The 19,049-nt window shown below is 55.1% G+C and overlaps 1 protein-coding gene across 1 annotated transcript in view; it reads right to left on the reverse strand.

The window, feature by feature from the left end:
* ADCY5 (adenylate cyclase 5) overlaps positions 1–19,049 on the reverse strand; it is a 162,921-nt gene that overhangs the window by 50,470 nt on the left and 93,402 nt on the right. The window contains 2 exon segments of the mRNA NM_001082628.1: positions 6,623–6,744; positions 11,336–11,485. Coding sequence (NP_001076097.1) covers positions 6,623–6,744; positions 11,336–11,485 — 272 coding nt within the window.

Genomic DNA, 19,049 nt, shown 5'->3' on the forward strand with positions numbered 1-19,049 from the left:
GTTGCTCTTCCAATCCAGCTCCCTCCTAAAGTGCAGAGAAGGCAGTGGAAGATGGCCCAAGGGCTTGGGCTCCTGCTCCCACGATTGAGAGACCTACTTGGGGTTCCAGGCTCCTGGCTTTGGCCTAGCCCAGCCTGGACTGTTATGGCCATTTAGAGAGTGAACCAGCAGATGGAAGATGTCTCTCTTTCTCTGTCACCCTGCCTTTCAAATAAAGTAAATAAATCTTTTTTAAAAAATCCAAAAAACAACAAGCAGTGGAAAACAAATAACATTCTTCTCTGAGGCCCTGATTCGGACACTTCTCTCTCTAGGATGTCTTCCGTGACTTGCTCCAAACACCCCTCTCCGTGTCTGAATTTGTACTAGACTCAGAATCACACATCAATTGATTCCAGTAGTTTCCAAGACACAGCCGAACTCGGCCAACTGGCCAGTGCCTCTGCTCTGTCTGCTCTCCCTCCTGTCTCTGCCAGGATTCCTGCTTAGAGTCCAGAGAGACAGACACAGTCCGAACCTACTGGCTGCCAGCTCCACCCCCACCCATCCTCATTCTGCTTCCCAGGACAAGCCCAGGCCTTTGGTCAGGACCCAGCCCCAGTAAGGAAGAGCCTGGACCCCTCATGCTTTACTGGGAGGGAGGTCAAATGGCACAGCCCTTGTGGCAAGCAGCTGGGGGGCTCCTTCAAAACTCAAAGAAAGTCCCACTTGTGGGCACCTACCCAGAAGGGTTACAAGCAGACATGGACAGGATCTGAACACCCCCCAGCAGCACAATTCACAACAGCCAGACAGCACGAGCAAGCCCTGTGCCCAGCGATGGACACACGGACCAGCAGTGCTGTCCACACACACAGGGGTAGGGTGTTCAGCCCGGGAGGGGAAGGGATCCTGCAGTGCTGGGACATGGCTGGACCCGAGGACACTGTGAGATGAGCCGTCAGGAAGAGCACAGGTACAGAACATGGGGCCTCGAGCAGTAGAACCACAGGGCAAAAAGCAGGTTCTGGTTTCCAGGAGGCTTCGAGGGGGACAGAAGTTGCTTTGGGGAAGACAAAGAACAGCTCTGGAGATGGATGGGGAGACGGATGGCTTAGGTGTAGTCTAAGCAACTGGACAGCTCACTGCCCAGCCGCTGCCGGTTACAATTCAGGCCCCAGCTGCTTCACCAGAGCTGAAACAACTCATTCATTTCTATGAAGACCCCACCCCAGGGACTGCCCCAGCCGGCTGCTGGTCTCCCAGGCCACTCCCTCCCTGTCTCACCGTGGGGTCTGGACATTCCGTTCGCGAGCCTGGCACATGGCGGCCGGCAGCTCAGGAAGGAAGCACGTTTGCCACTGGCAAGGGAGCAGGTGCACGCCCTGGCTCTCAGGAGCGTGCTCCAGGCAGGCACGCGGGTGTCACGTGCCGCGCCGCCCACAGGGGGCCCCCGTCCGCCCACGGGCATCCGAGCATCTCAGCCCCAGTCGCACGGTCATTGTAATTCAGAACCACGCGTGGCTGAGCCAGACGCCAGAGCAACCTGGGGAACGCAGCCAAGTCCTTGAAGGAGACGGGAGAGGAGAGAACAACCTTAAAAGAGGGAATGTCGGGGACAGCCTGGGGAAAGTAGCAGGCGGGGGAGGAGCCAGGACAGGGCAGGCCGCCTCCGCACCCTGTGTACTGAGGGGCTGCGGTCCTCACATCCACACGGGCTCTGCAGCCCCTCAGCCAAGACTCCAGATGCTGCCCCCACAGTGCTCCTGCGTGCCTGAGAAGGAGGCTGATGCACGCTGTGAACCTGCGAGGCAGAGGGTGGTGTCCAGTTTCTGCGGCAGGGCACAGCGCCCCCTGCAGTAGGCAGCCTTCCCTCCCGCTACACAACTAAGAGTGGCCCATCCTCTGCATACAACCCTTAGGGCCTAGGGGCCTATGTTAACGGGTCAGAACAGTCAGGTGGTGGTCATCCTCATTCAGAAGGGGTTCCTGTGAAGTCAGAATCCTTCCATGTCCACCCAGGCCTGGCCGGGGCGCTCCCTGTCCCCTGAAACCTTTGGGACATTGGGTTACCTGCCCCTGACTCTCTCCTGGTGGTCTGCCCTGCCTCCTGAGTCTTCAGTGGGCAGTCACCCACCTGGCTGCCCTGCAGGAAGCCCGGGGCTCCTGCGACTCTGCTCCTTTGTGCCTGCCTGTCACCATGGCAGGCGAGAGGCCGAGTGGCGAGCTGTCTCCCAGCTGCCCCTTGCAGAGTCCCTGGCTCCTGGCCACTACCACTCAGAGTGCCAGCACCGGGCAGGCAGGGGACGATGGCACTCAGGACTCATCACGCAGTGTGTGGTGTGTGTCTTCTCCCGTAGAAGGGAAGCTACACCACCTTAAATTACGTCACACCACACTCCCTGCCTGGAGCTCAGGGTGCTGGGGTGTGGCTGGTGGTCCCCACTCACTGAGGCAGAGGTGAAACGCGAGATGATGGATGGATGAGTGAATGGGCAAGGCTGTCCCCAGGTTACAGGTGAGAAAACAGGCTCAGGGTCCCGCACTGTGGCGCAGCAGGTAAAGCTTCTGCCTGTGGTGTTGGCATCCTGCATGGGCACCGGTTCAAGTCCTAGCTTCTCTACTTACAATCCAGCTCCCTGCTAATGGCCTGGGAAAGCAGCAGAAGATGGCTCAAGTGCTTGGGTCCTGCTCCCCCATGGGAGACCTGGAAGAAGCTCCTGGCTCCGGTCTAGCTCAGCCGTGGTCCTTGTGGCCATCTGGGGGAGTGAACCAGCGGATGGAGGATCTCTCCCTCTCTCTAACTCTGACTTTCAAATAAATAAGATAAATCTAAAAAAAAAATTGAGTGACCTGCCCAGGTCCCTGCCATGACTAAGTGGCAGAGCTGGGTGACAGCCAGTCTGTCAAAGCACACTTTGTCCTACTGTGCTCATGGTGGTGAACACTTGGCAAGCGTGGCCCAAAGGTGCTGGCTCTGACCATGACCCTGGCATGATGCTTTCCCTGGACTGCCTCTTCCCCTGCCCCTTGGAGACTAACTGACCTCCCTCGTTCCTCCTGGCACGTCCTGGGGACCTCAGGTTTCTGGGGGGGGGGTGAGTGGGAGGGCTGGTATCCTGGCCACCTAGCCAGAGGGGCTGATCATCTCCATGTGTCATTCACATGAGGCAGGAGAGGCACCTGGGGTATCTCCAGAGGTCCCTGGCCCTTTGCTGCCTCCATACACAGTCAATGGTGGCTCAGCACCCAGACCCTCGTAGTTCCTTGGCTGGTCCTTGGCTGCTGCCTTCGGAGCCGCCTTTCACACACCCTCCTGCTTAGGGCCAAGGGGAACGTGGCCACAGGGAACAGGGCTTCCGGTCCATCCCCTGCCCTGCCCAGGTCAAGCCCTCTGCCCTGACACCTCATCAGTCTCTCCCGTCCTCGGATGGTGCTGCCTAGCTGATTTATTGCTGGTGTGGCCTTGCTCTCCGCAGGGCTGCAGGACAGCCTGTCATCGCCCTCTCTAAATATTACAGCTCCACAGAGGACTGACGAGCGCGACTCCTCGCCCTCCGTTCCCCGGCCAGAGTCCCCAGGCTGCACTTGGTTGACCTGAGTGTGATAATCATAAAAATCACAGCAGCCACACAGTAGCAGCTCCCAGTGACAGAACACTTGTCATGTGCCAGAGTTCACACTGAGCACTCGCCCGCATGATGCCACCTACTTTTCCCATCCTAGGATGGGTGAGGGAACTCAGGTTCAGAGTGGCTCAGTGCCTGCAGCCGGCCCTGGCCACACGGCCAGGGAACAGCAGAGCTGGGAGGAGGCGCGGGGCTGCTAACCTCTGCACCCCACGGGCTCTGCAGGAGCCTGCGCCTTGCAAAGCGTGTCTTTAAATGCTGATGTCACCGTGCAACCTCAGGCAAAGAACCAGCTCCAAAGCAGGCCTGGGAGAGGCCATGTTCCCCCCAGGGCTGCAGCCGGTGTCACTCAGGGCCTGCGTCAGAGGGCCCCATAGGACATCTGTGTGACTGCCTGAAGCCGGCTCTGATGTATGCCAGCACCTCTCTCCCTGGCAGCTGCAGAGTCGGAATCACCTCTGTCCCCAGGAAAATTACGGCATCTTGGTTTCTCTCTGCTTTCATCTCCTTCCTGATTGCTGTCATTGATCCTGGCACTGCCTGGACACAGACACCCCCCACACCCCTCCCGTGGCTGGCGTCTGACTCTTGTCCTGCACATGGACAGGCCGCTGTGTGATTAGGACAATGTTTTGATTGACCCAAAGCCACCACCTGGAGGTGACCCCTGAGGGAGGCCTGGCCCAGCCCCTCTAGCCAAACCCCCTTGGTGGAGGGCTGGGGACCAAGAGCCAGTAACCTCGGGCAAAGTGGGATGGACTGGCCTCAGGGAAGATGAAGTCGGGGGCGGGCAGAGGACCAGGCAGGGATGCAGAGGTGGCCAGGGGAGCCGGCCAAGTGCCTGCGCCTGCGGTGGCGGCTGCTTCTCAGCGGGAAGTTTTTTCTGGGTGTCCCCTGTGTTCCACTGAGGACTTGGGGAATGCTGCGGAACACTCTTGCCGAGCTGACAGCACCTCTGCCCGTGCCCAGCAGGGGACAGTGCCAGGGCGTTGAGGTGGGAAGGCAGGACCAAGAGAGGAACTTGCAGAGGGCGGAGCTCGGGGACCACTTGGCAGGCCGCCCCTTCCCACCTGAACTTGGGATCTCACAGGTTGTTATTGAACAGGAAGTGCCCCTGCCGACTCCCCGGTGACACAGGCGCAGGTGCACAGGCACAGGCACCCTCGGGAAGCCACGCCTTCCCTCTGAGTGTCCTCCTGGCCTGAGGGCTCCCCGGGTCTTCTCAGCCCAGAATCGTCATGTGCACTCCCCACTCCTGGGCAAGGAAAACAACCACCCAGGAGGCAGGCTGGGTGAAACGGAGCTTTCAGGGCACCTCTCCCGCCTAACTAGCTATGGGGTCCAGCACACTTACTCAGTAGCCGTGCCTCAGTTTCCTCTCCCGCAGGGCAGGGATGACAGTGGCGCCAACCTCCTGTGTTTGCCGAGAGGATTAGTGGGTATCTGAGCGCCCAGGGCGTAGAGGCTGGATGGAAGCCAGCCCGAGGAAGGAGGCCCAGGATTATTAGGGATTATTCCACCACGGGAGCACAGAGGCAGCTGGGAGGGAGAGCACCAGGGCGGCCGGCAGCTCCGTGCTCACTGGCCAGGCTCACGTCCAGGAGTGCAGCCACAGACTCCACTGCCCTCTCTGGGCTCGGCCCAGCTGCCTGCAGCTCCTTCAGGAGATCAGGCCGGGGCAGCCTTCTTCCCTGTGAGGCCTAGACTGCTGCTGGCCTAGACATAGCAGCAAGCTGGGGGACTCTGCACAGAGGACATGTTTGCTGGGCATGTCTGTTTTTCTGCAGAGGCTTTTGAGAGACAGATGGAGGACACCCAAGGCAGAAATGACACGCTTGGACCTCAGGCACATGTGAGGACTGGGTAGTGATACTCGCTCTGCAGGAGAAAATGCACTCCCTCGCCCTGCTGCCCTTGGCCTCACCTCAAGGTGTGTGTGTGTGTGTGTGTACACGTGCATGTGTGTACATGTGCATGTGAAAACATGTGCATACTTATATGTGCATTGTGCACATGTGTACATGTGTGCATGTGTAGTGCTTTGTGTGTATGGAGGTGTGCATGCACGGGTGTGTATGCATGTGTTGCATGCAAGAGTATATGTGGGCATGTGTACACATATGTATGTGCTTGTGTGGTCATGTGTGTGCACGCATGCATGTGTGTGCATATGTAGGTGCATGTATGCGTGCGTGTGTGTGCCCACAGGTGTGCAGGACCATCTGTGTCATTCCACTTAACCTCTCTGCTGAAACTGCAGCCAAAGCCTCCCTGGGTGGTCCTGACCCAATCTTAGAGGAGCCCCAGAACTCAGGAACACCTTCCCAAGGAGAAAGTAACTCTTGAACTCCTTTCCTAGGCCTACAGGAGGATTACCAGGTCTCCAGGACGCCGTGCTGGCGGACAGCGGCTGCACCACTTCTGTCCCTGTGGAACTCATAAGCAGATTTTGCACTCTATTAATCTACATCTGTTTACACATCCCTGCTGTCGGCCGCTTCTGCCTAGGGAGGCAGCAAAGACACGGTGAGAGGAGTGGGCCCACGTGGGTGGGCCTTGGTGTTGCCGTTCCTGGCCAGGGAACCTTAGCCACTCTGAGCCGGATCTGTAAGCTGGGGTGCCATGGGGCGGATCTGTGGGAAGATGGTACGGTGCTTGGCATGCACTGGCTGGGGAGGCATGGAGCGGCTGGATGGTGTGAAGCTTGTGATGGTCAGGGTAGCTGTGGGCCCCCAGTCCATGCTCTGTCCGCTGTCAAGTTACCAGTTCCTTCCCAACAGCTGGGGCTGCGGCTTCCTCCCTCCTCCTCTCCCTGTCTTCTCCCCGCAGCCTCATTGCCCCCACCGCAGAGTCAAACAAGACACCATGGTCATTCCCTTAGCAGAGCTGGAGGGGCAGGGCTGGCATCTGCAGACAACACCCTCTCAAAGCGACCACACCACAGGACCCAGAGCCGCCTCCCTCGGGGCCCAGTCTCCCCCCAACACCCCCACCCCTGCTCATGCCCGCCGTACCTCACGTTGTCATGTTTCTGGATGTAGATCTTATGGAACATCATATCCTCCTGCTTGGCATTGATGTCTGCTTTCATCTCCATGGCAACGTGGCGGGGAAGGACGGACAGCAGGAGCCGCTCCTGGGGAGGGAAACAGATGCTCGCACCACCACGTCTTCTGCTGCCTGTCGAGTGCCCTTCTCCTCCACACCTGCGCCCTGGGAAACCTCTCAGGCTCCCCTGGGTTTCATGGGCTAACCCCTGTCTGGGGGGGTCTTTGGGATTGGGGGGCCCAGGGCTCCCTGGGGCTCCCATGTCCTGGAGACACTGCCAGTCCTCATGCTGAGCTTGCTGCATGCTGCCGGGGAGAAGCGGCCCTGGTGAACCCACGCACTGAGCAGCTCAGGTTAGAGCCTGGGTGTCTCCTGAGACTCTGTGTGGCCTGGGGGCAAAGTCACAGAACTACTCTGAGCACCAGGCGCCTCGGCTGTTAAGGAAGACACAGACTATTGAGAGCATTCAGCGACATTCATTCTGTCATCAAGGGTTTACTGAGCACCTACTGTGTTCCAGCCATCTTTCTGGCTGCCGAGAGTTGTAACCAGGGAGAGACAGGCCAGGGTCCTCCTCACAAGGTTTCCAGCGGTGTGGCCGTGGGGAGCGAGCACTGAGCAGGGACCCCTGATCTAGGCTGGGGGCATGTGGCGTGGTCCAAGACGGCTTCATGGGGGCCGGAAGGATGGAGTAGGGAGGAGGGGCACAGTGGCCCTGGAGGGAGGGGAGCAGGCTGCCTGTTAGGAACCAAGAAGTCAAAACTAGCAAGAGAGGCCGTGGGAAAGAACAGGGGAGGGTAAGGGGACATTGTGGAGGGCCTGTCACCTGTTATGGGGTCTGGATTTTGCCCTCTTCCGGAGTGCTCCCCAGGCCCGCCCTGCTCCGAGATGTCCAGCTGCCACGGCACGGAGCGGTCCCCACCTCTGGCCTCCACAGCCACCCTGCAGCAGGTCGTCTGCCAGGTCCGATTGCACAATGCTGGCTCTCGTCTTGGCGGCCCCCAGCCCTCCATGTTCAGACCTTCACTCTGCCCTGGAAGCTGGGGTCCCCTTCCTGGTGGCCCTGAGACTCTTCTCTGCCTTCTGTGTCTTTTCTGCTTCCCCCGCCTCCTCTGGTCTTAAACAAATATCCCCATGTCTGTCCCCTTTCCAGCCACTCCTGCCCTCGGAGCTCTAAGCGTCTCCTCCACCACCCTGTCTCCTGGCTGGCTGTCCCCCGACCCCCAGGGGTCTGGACAGCGTCTTACCATCTCACTCCCACCCACCCACATCCTCATCGGCCGAGGGCTCTTCTTCTCCAGGTTCCTTCCCCTCCTGTGGCACAAGGGCAAGACCCCACTGCGGGAGGCTCCCTTCTCACCCCTCAGGCCCCGCCCTCCTGGACGGGGCCAATGGGGCTCTCACATTTGTCTGCTCTGCTCTGTGCCTTCCTCCACTGCCCATGTGCACTCTCCCATGGCTCTGGGACTCGGGTCACATTGCTCTGGTCACACACTCCCCCGTCCTCGTCGCTGTCTGTGTAGCCCCGACCTCTGCCAAATGCTCCTGTCACTGCCCTACCAGACATTGCCCCGGCCACAGCAGCCACATCAATGTGGACTCTTCTGCACCACCGCAGTCACTCTGTCTTCTCTTGCACTGGGAGCCTCCTTCCTGTGTCTACATCTCTCACTGGCACCGCCGCCAACCTTGGCCTGCCTGTTTTTCTCTCCTCCCTCCAGCCTCCTTGGGGCCACCTGCAGGGCCAGCCTGGACCATCAGGGCAGCCTCCACATTGGTGTCCACTGTCAGGTTCTCCTTTCCTGCTGCCCTTTCTAAGTCCAGAACGTGTCACCTTCTGCAGAAGCGTCCAGGACCAGCCCCAGGCCTGGCTTCAAGGTTTCCATGTGGCTCATCCCTGTGTTTTCCTCCTCCTCTCCAGCAGCCCTGAATTCAATCTGTGCCCCACTCCAGAGGATGTGAGCCTCAGGCATTCCCCAAACTTCTGGGAGCAAACTTTCCTTGCCTCTGCATGTGACTCATGGTCCTTCTGGGGGTGGGGTGGGGAGACAGGGCCAGCTTTGCTGTCAGCACCACCCTCCCCCCAGGCCTTCTCTCGAGCCCTGACTGCCCTGCACACGGATGAGCTGGTAACTGAGCCTCCCTTTTTGGGGACAGGCACTGGGTCTTGTCCAGAGCACAGCCCAGGACCTTCTGCTGGGGGCACTTGTTGATGCGTGAAGGAGGATGCTCCCCAAGGGTGCTTCTGGCTCCCCCCAAGCATCAGCAAACAGCTCCTGGTACAAGAACCATGAGTGGAAGCACAGTTCTGTGAAAACGCAGGACAACTGGGAGAATGTATGCCACAAACCGCTCAGGTTCACGAGAGGCCTCCTGCCGGCATCGCTACGTCTGGGCCTGAGGGCCGAGGGCCGGGCAGGAGGCATCCGGGGTAACAATGCTGAGTCCATGTGCCAGGTGGCCCCCAGGAATCTGTCCCCAGCAAGCCCAGCAGCTCTTTCTGGCTGGCTGGGAAGTGCCTGTCCCCAGGGAGCAAGCCATCTCTCGCCCATGCTCTGGCTCTCACTGTGTCCCCAAAATCCTTGGGTGCTTGGGATCACAGACCAGGGCCCAAGCAAGCAAATGATGCTAAGCTGTGAAATGGTGATTCTCCTGGAGAAGGGACGAGGCTCACAAGTGACAGGGGACGCTCCCTGAAACACAAGAGGGAGGAAGCTCAACCTGAGCTCAGGGGACACCAGGGCCTGGGACAGGGATGAGACAGGGTGTCCTTGAATGCTGGAGCTTGTCAACAAAGGACAGTGGCATGGCCCTGGCACAGTGCTGGGCAAGGGCTTCCTTCAGGAAGCTGGACCAGGAGCCCAGGCATGGAAGGACTCCAGTAAGACACAGAGGCCACAGTGTTAGTGCTGGTGGGGAAGTAGGGATGGGCAGGGTCTAGGGCGACATCAAGGGGCTTTACTGTCGCTCAGTGGCCTCCATGCCACCAGCCATGTCACTGCAACCACCCAGGACATGGCAGTGGAACTGTGCTATGCTCAGGTGGCTGCAGCACACGCTCCAAGCTGACCAGGCAACCACTGCTGTCCTGGGCATTTTCTCAAAGGCAGACTTTCCATGCCCACATCTGCCCTGAGACCTGATGGCAGATGGCACACATTTAGGCTCCACTCATGTTTGCTGGGGGTGGGCCCTCTAGTTGGGCCCACCTAAGACTCTCCTAAGAGTCACGCCTGTCCACACAGCAGACTCATTCTATGACAATCGCTCTAAATAGCACTCTGACCTCAGAATCAGCACTTAAAGCATTCTGGTCTGGCTGAAAAGTCCATGCGAGCATTTCAGGCATGGAAAGCCAAGACTGTGGCAAAAAATATCCTACATGAAGGACCTCTGTGAGTGAGACCCCAGTGGAAAAAAGTCATCAAAGAAGGAGGTACTTTTCTCTGAAGGGAGGAGAGAACTCCCACTTTGGTTATGACCTTGTCTAAGTACTGACAGAGATTGTGGATTCAAAAGGTTTCCATAGCCTAGGCAGCTCATGTCAAGAGCCTCAAGTGGTCACTGATGTCATACACAAGAGTGTTAATTGTTAAATTAACAACAGGAGTCACTGTACACTAACTCCCCGTGCAGGACCTCTGTCCTCAACAAGTTGTACTATGAGAGTTAACTGTAAAACTTGTTCTTCAACAGTTTTCTTTTTTGGGATGTGTGTGTGTGTGTGTGTGTGCGTGCAAATTGTTAAAATTTTTATTTAGTATAAAATTGGTCTTCAGTGCATAAAGCTAATTGAAAACTAATCTTAATGGAGAATGGGACTGGGAATGGGAGAGGGAGGAGGAAGAGGGATGGGAGTGTGCATATTGTGGGAAGAATAACTATATTCCTAAAGTTGTACTTAGGAATTTGTACTCCTTAAATAAAAAGTTTCTTTGGGAAAAATAACATAAATAAAACACCAGGTAGACAAAGGAGAAAAAAAGTCATGCCTATTCTATGTCCCGGGGAGCCCTGCCACCCTGCAGACCCACCCACTCTCTCCTCCTATGCAACACCACACTGTCGAGAGTGGCCAGGCCTCCATCTGGTCTACCCTAGGAGAGGAGGCCGTGGTGACCTAGACCTGAACCCCACCCAAGACCCTGTCCCTTAGGAGGGGAACAGCTGGAACCCTGACACCACCCTCAGTCCCCTGCCCACCCACTCCTACCCAAGAAAGCTACAGGCAGGGCAGGTCTCTCTGCCCCAGGGGCTGCTGGGGAACCCTTTCTGGGGTCTGTGGCCCTCTGATGGGGCTGCCCAGCCCAGCCAGGAGCTCGAGGGGCGACACAGGACTTCTTCCTTCTCTGAATCAACCAGACCCCAGAGTTCAGCAGCCAGGGTTGAGAGGGCTGTCCCCCTCTCCCTCCTACCTTCACCCCAGTAAGGACACAGACAGCTCTCACTGCTCCCACTGGTGGTGGGCCCAGGAGAAGAGGAGAGCCACCTGGTTCCTCGACTCTGCAAACCACAGGGACACCACAGTGGGCGACAGGCAGGACAGAGCCAGGATGCTGGGCTCCCTCCTGGTGGGCTGGATCTCCCCCACCCAGGGAGGGGGCTAGGCAGCTGTGTGGAGCGGGGGGGGGGGACACAGCCCCCTAGTCCAGCTGTGCATGGCAGGTGGCCTCACTCACCTGTTGCTGGTTCTCCCGCTGCGAGTGGAGCCGTGCCTGGATGCACTCGCGGGTCTCCTGGAAGGCCTGCCTCTGGGAGACCTCGGCCGGATAGTGGGTGCAGACGCCCACAATGTTGGTGCAGGAGAAGATGAGGACGTTGGAGACCAGCTGCAGAAGGAGAAATGCAGACACAAGCTCAGACCTGGTGCAGGCATTGCTCACTGCAAACCTGACCCCTATTCTCCAGGCCTTAAGCACAGCTCTCCTGAGCCACATCTTAGCAAGCAAATGCCCAGGGCATCCCCGTGCAGCCCAGAATCTCTAGTTGGGCCTACTGGCATCATCAAAGCCTAGCTGATCCCTGATGGCAGATGGCCCCTGAGGACAGGGGGTCACTGACTGGTCATCCCAGACACAGCCATAGTACCAAGGCTGATGCTGTGAGAGCGGCAGGGGTGTGGTTAAGTCCAGCACAGGACAAAGGGTGGCCCTCACAGCAGGAGAGCTTCTGCTTGTCTGAGATGGGCTCCAGCCCAAAGGCCTGGCTGGCCACCCAGCGGGTCCCCACCCAGATACAGTAGGCCATGAAAGACGTGTAAGGTGCCCGGCCAGCATGGGTCAGTGTCCACACGAGGCCCAACTTCATCCTCTCCTGCCTTCCATTCTTTCCCTGCATGAGCCCCAAGCTCCCTGACTGCCCTGAGCCCACTGGCACATGGCTGCCGTCACACGTGTCTCATCACAGGCCCCTTCTCCTTGGGGACGAGATGTATGTGTGGCAAAACAGCAGCCCCTCACACACAGCAGGTGGGACTGGGATTCTGAAAGGCTGAGAAACACGAAACACCAGACAACACAACCTGCCAAAGCAAGGCCGGATAGCACATTTCAGATCCCAGCAGACTGGTGTTGAGTCAAAACGGCTCCTGCAGGTACAGCCCCTGGGAATCAGAGTGTACGGATCCTAGCCCCACCCTTGCCCTGGCACCACAGGGGACGGGAGCCTCTCCAAGCTTCAGGCTTCCAGGCAGTGGGTGCTTTGAGCCGCACCTCGGTCACTCCCTCCAAAAACTCAATTCCTGGTCCCTACTCCGGAGGAGAGCTCTGAGTGGCCTCTGCACCTTGTACTTCTCAGGAGCCCTGTGCTGGTCCCAAGTGCCGAGGTGAGGAGGGCCCAGTTCAGCTGGGTCCCCTGGCCTTCCCCTGGGCCTTAGCCACCTGGCAGCGACCAGCAACAGTTCTCACCCTTTCTCTAGGGGTCTGTCTGGGAAGGCCTTCCCCACCACAGCTCTGTACTGTGCTGTCCCACCCCACCCCCCACCCCGCAGGGTCCTTGGGCAGCCCCGGCTCCCCTCCCTGTCATTTTATGTGAACACAGGCACAGAGAAAGCTACCCTACTGACAAGAAGGTAAGAGCAGCCCTGCCCCACAGAAACTTACAGGCCAGCTGAGTGTGGACGTAACGCCCGGAGCCAGCGCTGTGACACAGTGGGTTAAGCCACTGCCTGCAACACCAGCATCCCATATCAGCATGCCAGTTGTACCTGGGAAAGCAGCAGAAGATGGCCCGAGTACTCGGGTCCCTGCCACCCACATGAGACCCAGATGGAGTTGCTGACTCCCGGCTTCAACCTGGTCCAGTCCTGGCTGTTGTAGCCATTTGGGGAGTCAACAAGTGTATGTAGAATATCTCTCTCACTCGCTCACTTGCTTGCTCTACTTTCAAATGAAGAAACAAATGCTAAAAAAAGGAAAAGGTCCTAATACCTAATACTTAATGGGATGATGTTAGGAGCAGCCCTTGAGGAAGTAATCAGGTCTGAAGGGGCCGCTGTCACGCATGGACTGAGGGCCCTTCTAAGAAGAGATGAGAACTTGCTTCCTTCAGGTGTCTGCAACCTGGAAGAGGGCCCTCACCAGAAACTGACCATGCTGGTCTTGAATGTCCTTTCTGCTGTTTAAGATCCACCCTGTCTAAGGTATTCTGCTACAGCAGCATGACTTTGTAGAACATGGAGCTATGTGATAAAAACTCAAGGAAAGCAACGAAAGCAAAACCAGACAAATGAGATTATATCAAACTCAGAAGCTTCTGCACAGCGAAGGAAACGATCAATAGAGTGAAGAGACATCCAACAGAAACATACTTGCACACTTCCTATCTGACAAAGGATTAACATCAAAAAAGCATCAGCAACTCAAACTCACAACAGCAACAACAAAAACCCAACCAATCCAGTTACCAAATGGGAAAAGGATGGAAGCTCCCTTTCTCTCTGTCTTTCCCTCTCTCTCTGTAACTGTGACTTTCAGATACATAAATAACTCTCTGGAAGAAAAAGGAATGGGCAAAAGGCATCAACAGACAGGTCTCAAAGAAGAAATACAAATGGTGAACAAATACATGAAAAAAAAAAATGCTCAACATTACAGTCACCAGGGAAAGCCAACTCAAAACCACAGTGAGATGTCACCTCGCCTATCAGGATGGCTATTATCCTAGACAGAGAGCAACACATGCTTGCAAGGATGTGGAGAAAGGGGAACTCGTACATACTCTGAGTGGGAAGCAAATTAGTGCAGCCACTGTGGGAAACAGTACAGAGATTTAATTTGGTGAGTGGCATATACAAGAACCTACAGCTGACACCATACTTACTGGTGAAAGACTCAATGTTTTCTCCTAGGACCAGGGATAAAGCACCGTGGTCCCCTCTCATCATCACTGTGCAGCATCATACCAGAGGCTCCAGATCACACAATGAGTCCAGAGGAAGGAGAGACACCCGATTGGAAAGAAAGAAGTAAACGGTCTCTGTTTGTAGGCACATGGTTGTCTATGCAGAAAAACCAAGAGAATTCACGAAACAACTACCACTTTATATGCAAGCTTAGAAAAGTCATAAGATACAAGGTCAACATATACAAAGAAATTGTATTTCTATATAGGAGCAAGGAAGAACTGCAAGTGAAATTTTTAAGTAGCATTGAAACAGCCCCAAAACTCATAAAATACTTATGTGTAATTTTTTTTTTTAAAAAAGCAGAACCTGTTCAGGGAATGTTACAGGATACTGGTTTAAGAAATAAAAGAAGACCTAAGTAAGTGAAGAGCTGTCATGTTCATGTATTGTAATGCTGTTCAGACGCCAGTTTTCCCCCCAAATGACCAACACAACCCCAACCAGAGCAACAAGAAAAAGATGGACCAAGCTGGAAGACCTACACTGCAGGTGCTGCTTGACTTACAGTGGGGATACATCCTGGTCAACCCATTCGGAGAGGAAAGTGCATTTAACATGCCTAACCTAACGAACATCATGGCTTAGCGGGGCCTACCTTCAACATGCTCAGAACACCTACGTTAGCCTGTAACTGGGCAGAATCACCGAACACAAAGCCTGCTTTGGAATGCAGTACTGAGTATCTCATCTACTTTATTGACTTCCACACTGAAAGTGAAAAACAGAATGGCTGTATGCGCATGCTTCTGTTCTTCAGCAAAGCCGTTGAGCATCGTAAGCTGAGGACTGCTGGGGTTCAAGTTCAAGACTTAGTAAAAGCCATGGTAATTACAGCAATGTCGGGCTGGCATGGGGGCAGAAATATAGGTAAATGGAGTACAATTTAGTTTCAGAAATAAACCCTTGTATTTACGGTTAGTTGACTTTTGATGAGGGTACCAAGATAATTCAGTAGGGAAAGAACACGCTTTTGAACAAGTGACACTGGGGTGACTGAGTGACTGAGTGATGTGCACTCCACCCCACAACATACACAGAAGGTCATTCAAGGTACATGACAGACCTAAGTGGCAGAGCTGCAGCTCCAGCACTCTGAAAGGAAAACACAGTCAGTGCTCATGGCCTCGGATGGCACGATGGTTCTTAGACACTGCACTGAAAGTACCAATGACAGAAGAAAAAAACACATAATTGGATTTGGTCAAAATTCAAAACTTTTGTGCTTCAAAGGACACCGCCAAGAAAGTGACAAGACCAGCCCCCAACAGGAGAGGATATCCAACGATCATATATCACACTTGTATCTTTGACAATTAGGAGGGTAGTTCAGAAAGTTTGTAGAAAAGGGAATTAAAAGGTAAGTTTGTTTTCATATAAAAATTTTGGAATTCATGCAGCTTTTCATAACGTATTCTCCACAAACTTTTTGGAGAGTCTCTTATATAGAGAGATAATGAAATGGGAAAAGAATAGTCTTTTCAAAAATGGTGCTATAACAATCAGACGTCCACATGATAAAACAAATCTCACAAAATAAACAAAAACAGGGGCCGGCCTCATGGCACAGTGTGTTAAGCTGCTGCTTCTGATTCCGGCATCCCACACTGGGGTGTCAGTAGAGTCCTGGCTGCTCCCCCTCTGATACAGCTCCCTGCTAACGTGCCTGGGAAAGCAGCAGAGAATGCCTGAAGTAACTGGGCCCCTGCACCCACGTGGGACACCTAGCAGGGAGTTCCAGGCACCTGGGTTTAGCCTGTACTGGCTGTTGCAGCCATTTGCATGAACCAGAGGATTGAAAAACTTTCTCCTTCTGTTTCTCCCTCTCTCTTTCTCTGTCACTCTGCCCTTGAAACAAATAAATAAAATCTAAAATAATAAAATAAAAAGAACAAAACTAACTCAGAGTGGTTCACAGGTTGAAATGCAAAACCCATACCTACATGACTTCCAGAAGAAAAAACAGGAGTTTGGCAGGTATTTCTCATGTACAATTGTAAAAGCATGATCCATAAATTTGGTGTTTTTTTTTTTTAAGTCGGACTCATAAAAATTAAGAACATCTGTTCTTTTAAAAGCCACTGTTAAGATAAGGAAAGGACAAGCCACAGAATAGTAGGAATTATTTGCAAGTCACATATCTGATAAGTGAGCCAGCTCCGAGGACACAGAGAGAGGCTGGAGTCAGCTCTGAGCCCAGCCCCGAGGTAATCACCAAGTGGTTGCTGCAGCATTTCTGTGCTAATCCCCCAGGTCTCTCCTGGTGTAATCCGAATCCTCCTGCAGCCAGAAGGCCAATGGCAACAGACGGCACAAATCCAGGTAAGATGGTGCACAGTAACCCAATAGGGCTCCGACTGGCTTCGCTAAGCTCGGTGTGCCTCAGTGTTCATCTCCCTCACCCACTGAACACCACACTGGGCGATCAGCAAGGGCGCGCTGGGGTTTCAGGGAGGGGTCTTGAGCAAGGGGGGACTTCAGCAGTTGGCCCTGAGAGTGAAAAAGGATGCCTACTCGCTACACACACACACACACACACACACACCCATGCCAGAATCTGTGCACGTCTTAGACAGCCCCCATGCAGGTGCTCAGGTTCCAGACAGGAGGTGTCAGGAAAACCTGGTGGAATTCTGTGGACAGACTCTGGGGAAGGCGTCTGTAGTTTAGGATGATCTCACACCATAGGCACAACAGAAGGGATTGCCCAAACGCTGCTGGCTGAAACAGTGATCAAAAACCGAGCCCCTCCTCTGCCCGCACGGAGGCAGAAACACTCACAGTGGAATCCTGAGCCCATAGAAAGGACTTGCCTAGTGGACAGCAGCAGGTGAACAGCCTCATCAGGGGGTTGCTGGTCGTCCTTGTGCTGGGACACACGTGTGGCATGCACGTGTGTGAGTGTGAGAGAGGAGAGGGAGTCAGTGGGGCTGGCGGGCTGAGGCATACCCATGCTACACCACGTCGGGTAGAAGGGAGGCCCAGCAGGCAGCGAACCCCAGCTCTGGGGGCAGCCTCAGCACCTGCTTTTAAGCACCTGGCTCCTGCCATCGGATCAGCGCGGTGCGCCAGCGCAGCATGCCGGCCGCGGCGGCCATTGGAGGGTGAACCAATGGCAAAGGAAGACCTTTCTCTCTGTCTCTCTGCCTGTTGGACCCGATCCAGAGGTCCTAAGGCCACACCGGGAGAAACCCCCGGGGAATGTTTGTCAAAGCCCCAGAATGATGGAGTATCTCTCAAACCACAGCACTTCAGCAGGCCAGCCTGGGGCTGCTGCAGGCTGCAGGCCTGACTTAGGCCACGAGGGTGAAGTCACAGTTCTGGGTGTGTCAGCATCTCCCTGGCAGAAGATCCCAAGGAGCTCTAGCCACCAACCCCAAGCCCTGGTAGCTGTTGCCACCTGGCTGGCTCATCTGGGAAAGGGGCAGAGCAAACAGCCATGGCAACGAATGGGCTTGGAATCAGGCGTTGAGGGCTTGGGTGGGAAAGACCCCAGTGTGATCTGTTCTCACCCCTTGTATGTAGTCACCAGGTGTACGGTAGAATGCCTTCCAGTGGGGCCAGCGCAGTGGGTTAAAGCTCTGGCCTGAAGCGGTGGCATCCCATATGGGCACCAGTTCTAGTCCCAGCTGTTCCTCTTTCAATCTAGCTCGCGGTGGCCCAGGAAAGCAGTAGAGGATGGCCCAAGTCCTTGGGCCTCTGCACCCGCGTGGGAGACCCGGAAGAGATTCCTGGCTCCTGGCTTCGGATTGGCGCAGCTCTGGCCATCGCAGCCATCTAGGGAGTGAACCAGTGGATGGAAGACCTCTCTCTCTCTCTCTCTCTCTACCTCTCTCTGTAACTCTGTCTTTCAAATAAATAAAATAAATCTTAAAAAAAAAAAAAGAATACCTTCCAGTGCAATTAGGCCCAGGCAACACTTTGGGCTTACTTACACAAAAAGAAACAATTCACTGTTCTGAAATTCACATTGAATTGGGTGTCCTATATTTTACTTGGCAACCCTACCATGGAGTTTCAAAGCACGCCTGCCCTCCCCAGCAGTGCCAACCCTCTGCCCCCACCCGGCCCCAGCCCCTCAAACCCTCTCCCCCTCCACTCCACCTGCTGCCTCTTCCAGAACCTCTCCACCCACACTGGCACCTGCTGGACAGGGAGCAGCCAGAGCCAGCGTCCTCTCTTTACATCGGAGTCTGAAGTGGCCCCAGTAAAGGAGATGGGATTTTTCTAAATCCACCCTCCTGGCCACATGAGGCAGGACCACCTCAGGGACCATTGGGGCTGAGACCCAGTGCCCTCACTCTGGGTAGCAGGACGGGCATGGATGCCCTTTCTGCCTGTGAGCCCTCCAGGCCTTGGCCCTCCAGGCCGGCACGCCTCCTTCCTGTTCCAAGTCCTTTTTCAGTTTGCAGACCCACACAACTGACGGCCAAATGAGCCCCAAGGAGAAGGTGCTGAGCAGCCCAAGAGCTCCTTCAGCCTGCGCCTCCTACTCAGCAGGGCAGGAGGCTCAGGGCGCCTCTGTGGAATCCCATTAAGACATAAAACAAATCAGAGAAAGATCATCTAAAATTATACACTCTTGGAAGGCAAACCAGCATGGCTCCTTGTACACCACACCATGCTCAATTGGGTGCCTAATGGCTTTAAAAATATTACATATTTTAAGAATTTTTTGAAATCACAGTGACACGTAAGATTTTCCTTTTACAGAGAATGTATGCGTTTCTGGTGATCACAGCTGCATTATCTCTGCTTGGAGGCTCTTGTGTGAGGTCCTCCTTCATGGAGGCAGCGCGCTGCATCCTGCTGGGTCTGGATAAACAGGGCCAACCAACCTCTCTGCTCTCTCATCCCTGCTAGGGAGGAGCCCAGATGGCATCCCTCTCCCCTTGTTCTCCAAGAGCTCAGGAGGCCTCCTGGGGGCCTCCAGCCTCTATGCACAATCTCTGTGCCAGAGATGCACCTAGCATCACGACACTGTCCAGCCC

Source organism: Oryctolagus cuniculus, chromosome 4 (assembly GCF_051225735.1).
Source record: "Oryctolagus cuniculus isolate XC-2025 breed Fujian yellow rabbit chromosome 4, ASM5122573v1, whole genome shotgun sequence".
Lineage (NCBI taxonomy): Eukaryota > Metazoa > Chordata > Mammalia > Lagomorpha > Leporidae > Oryctolagus > Oryctolagus cuniculus.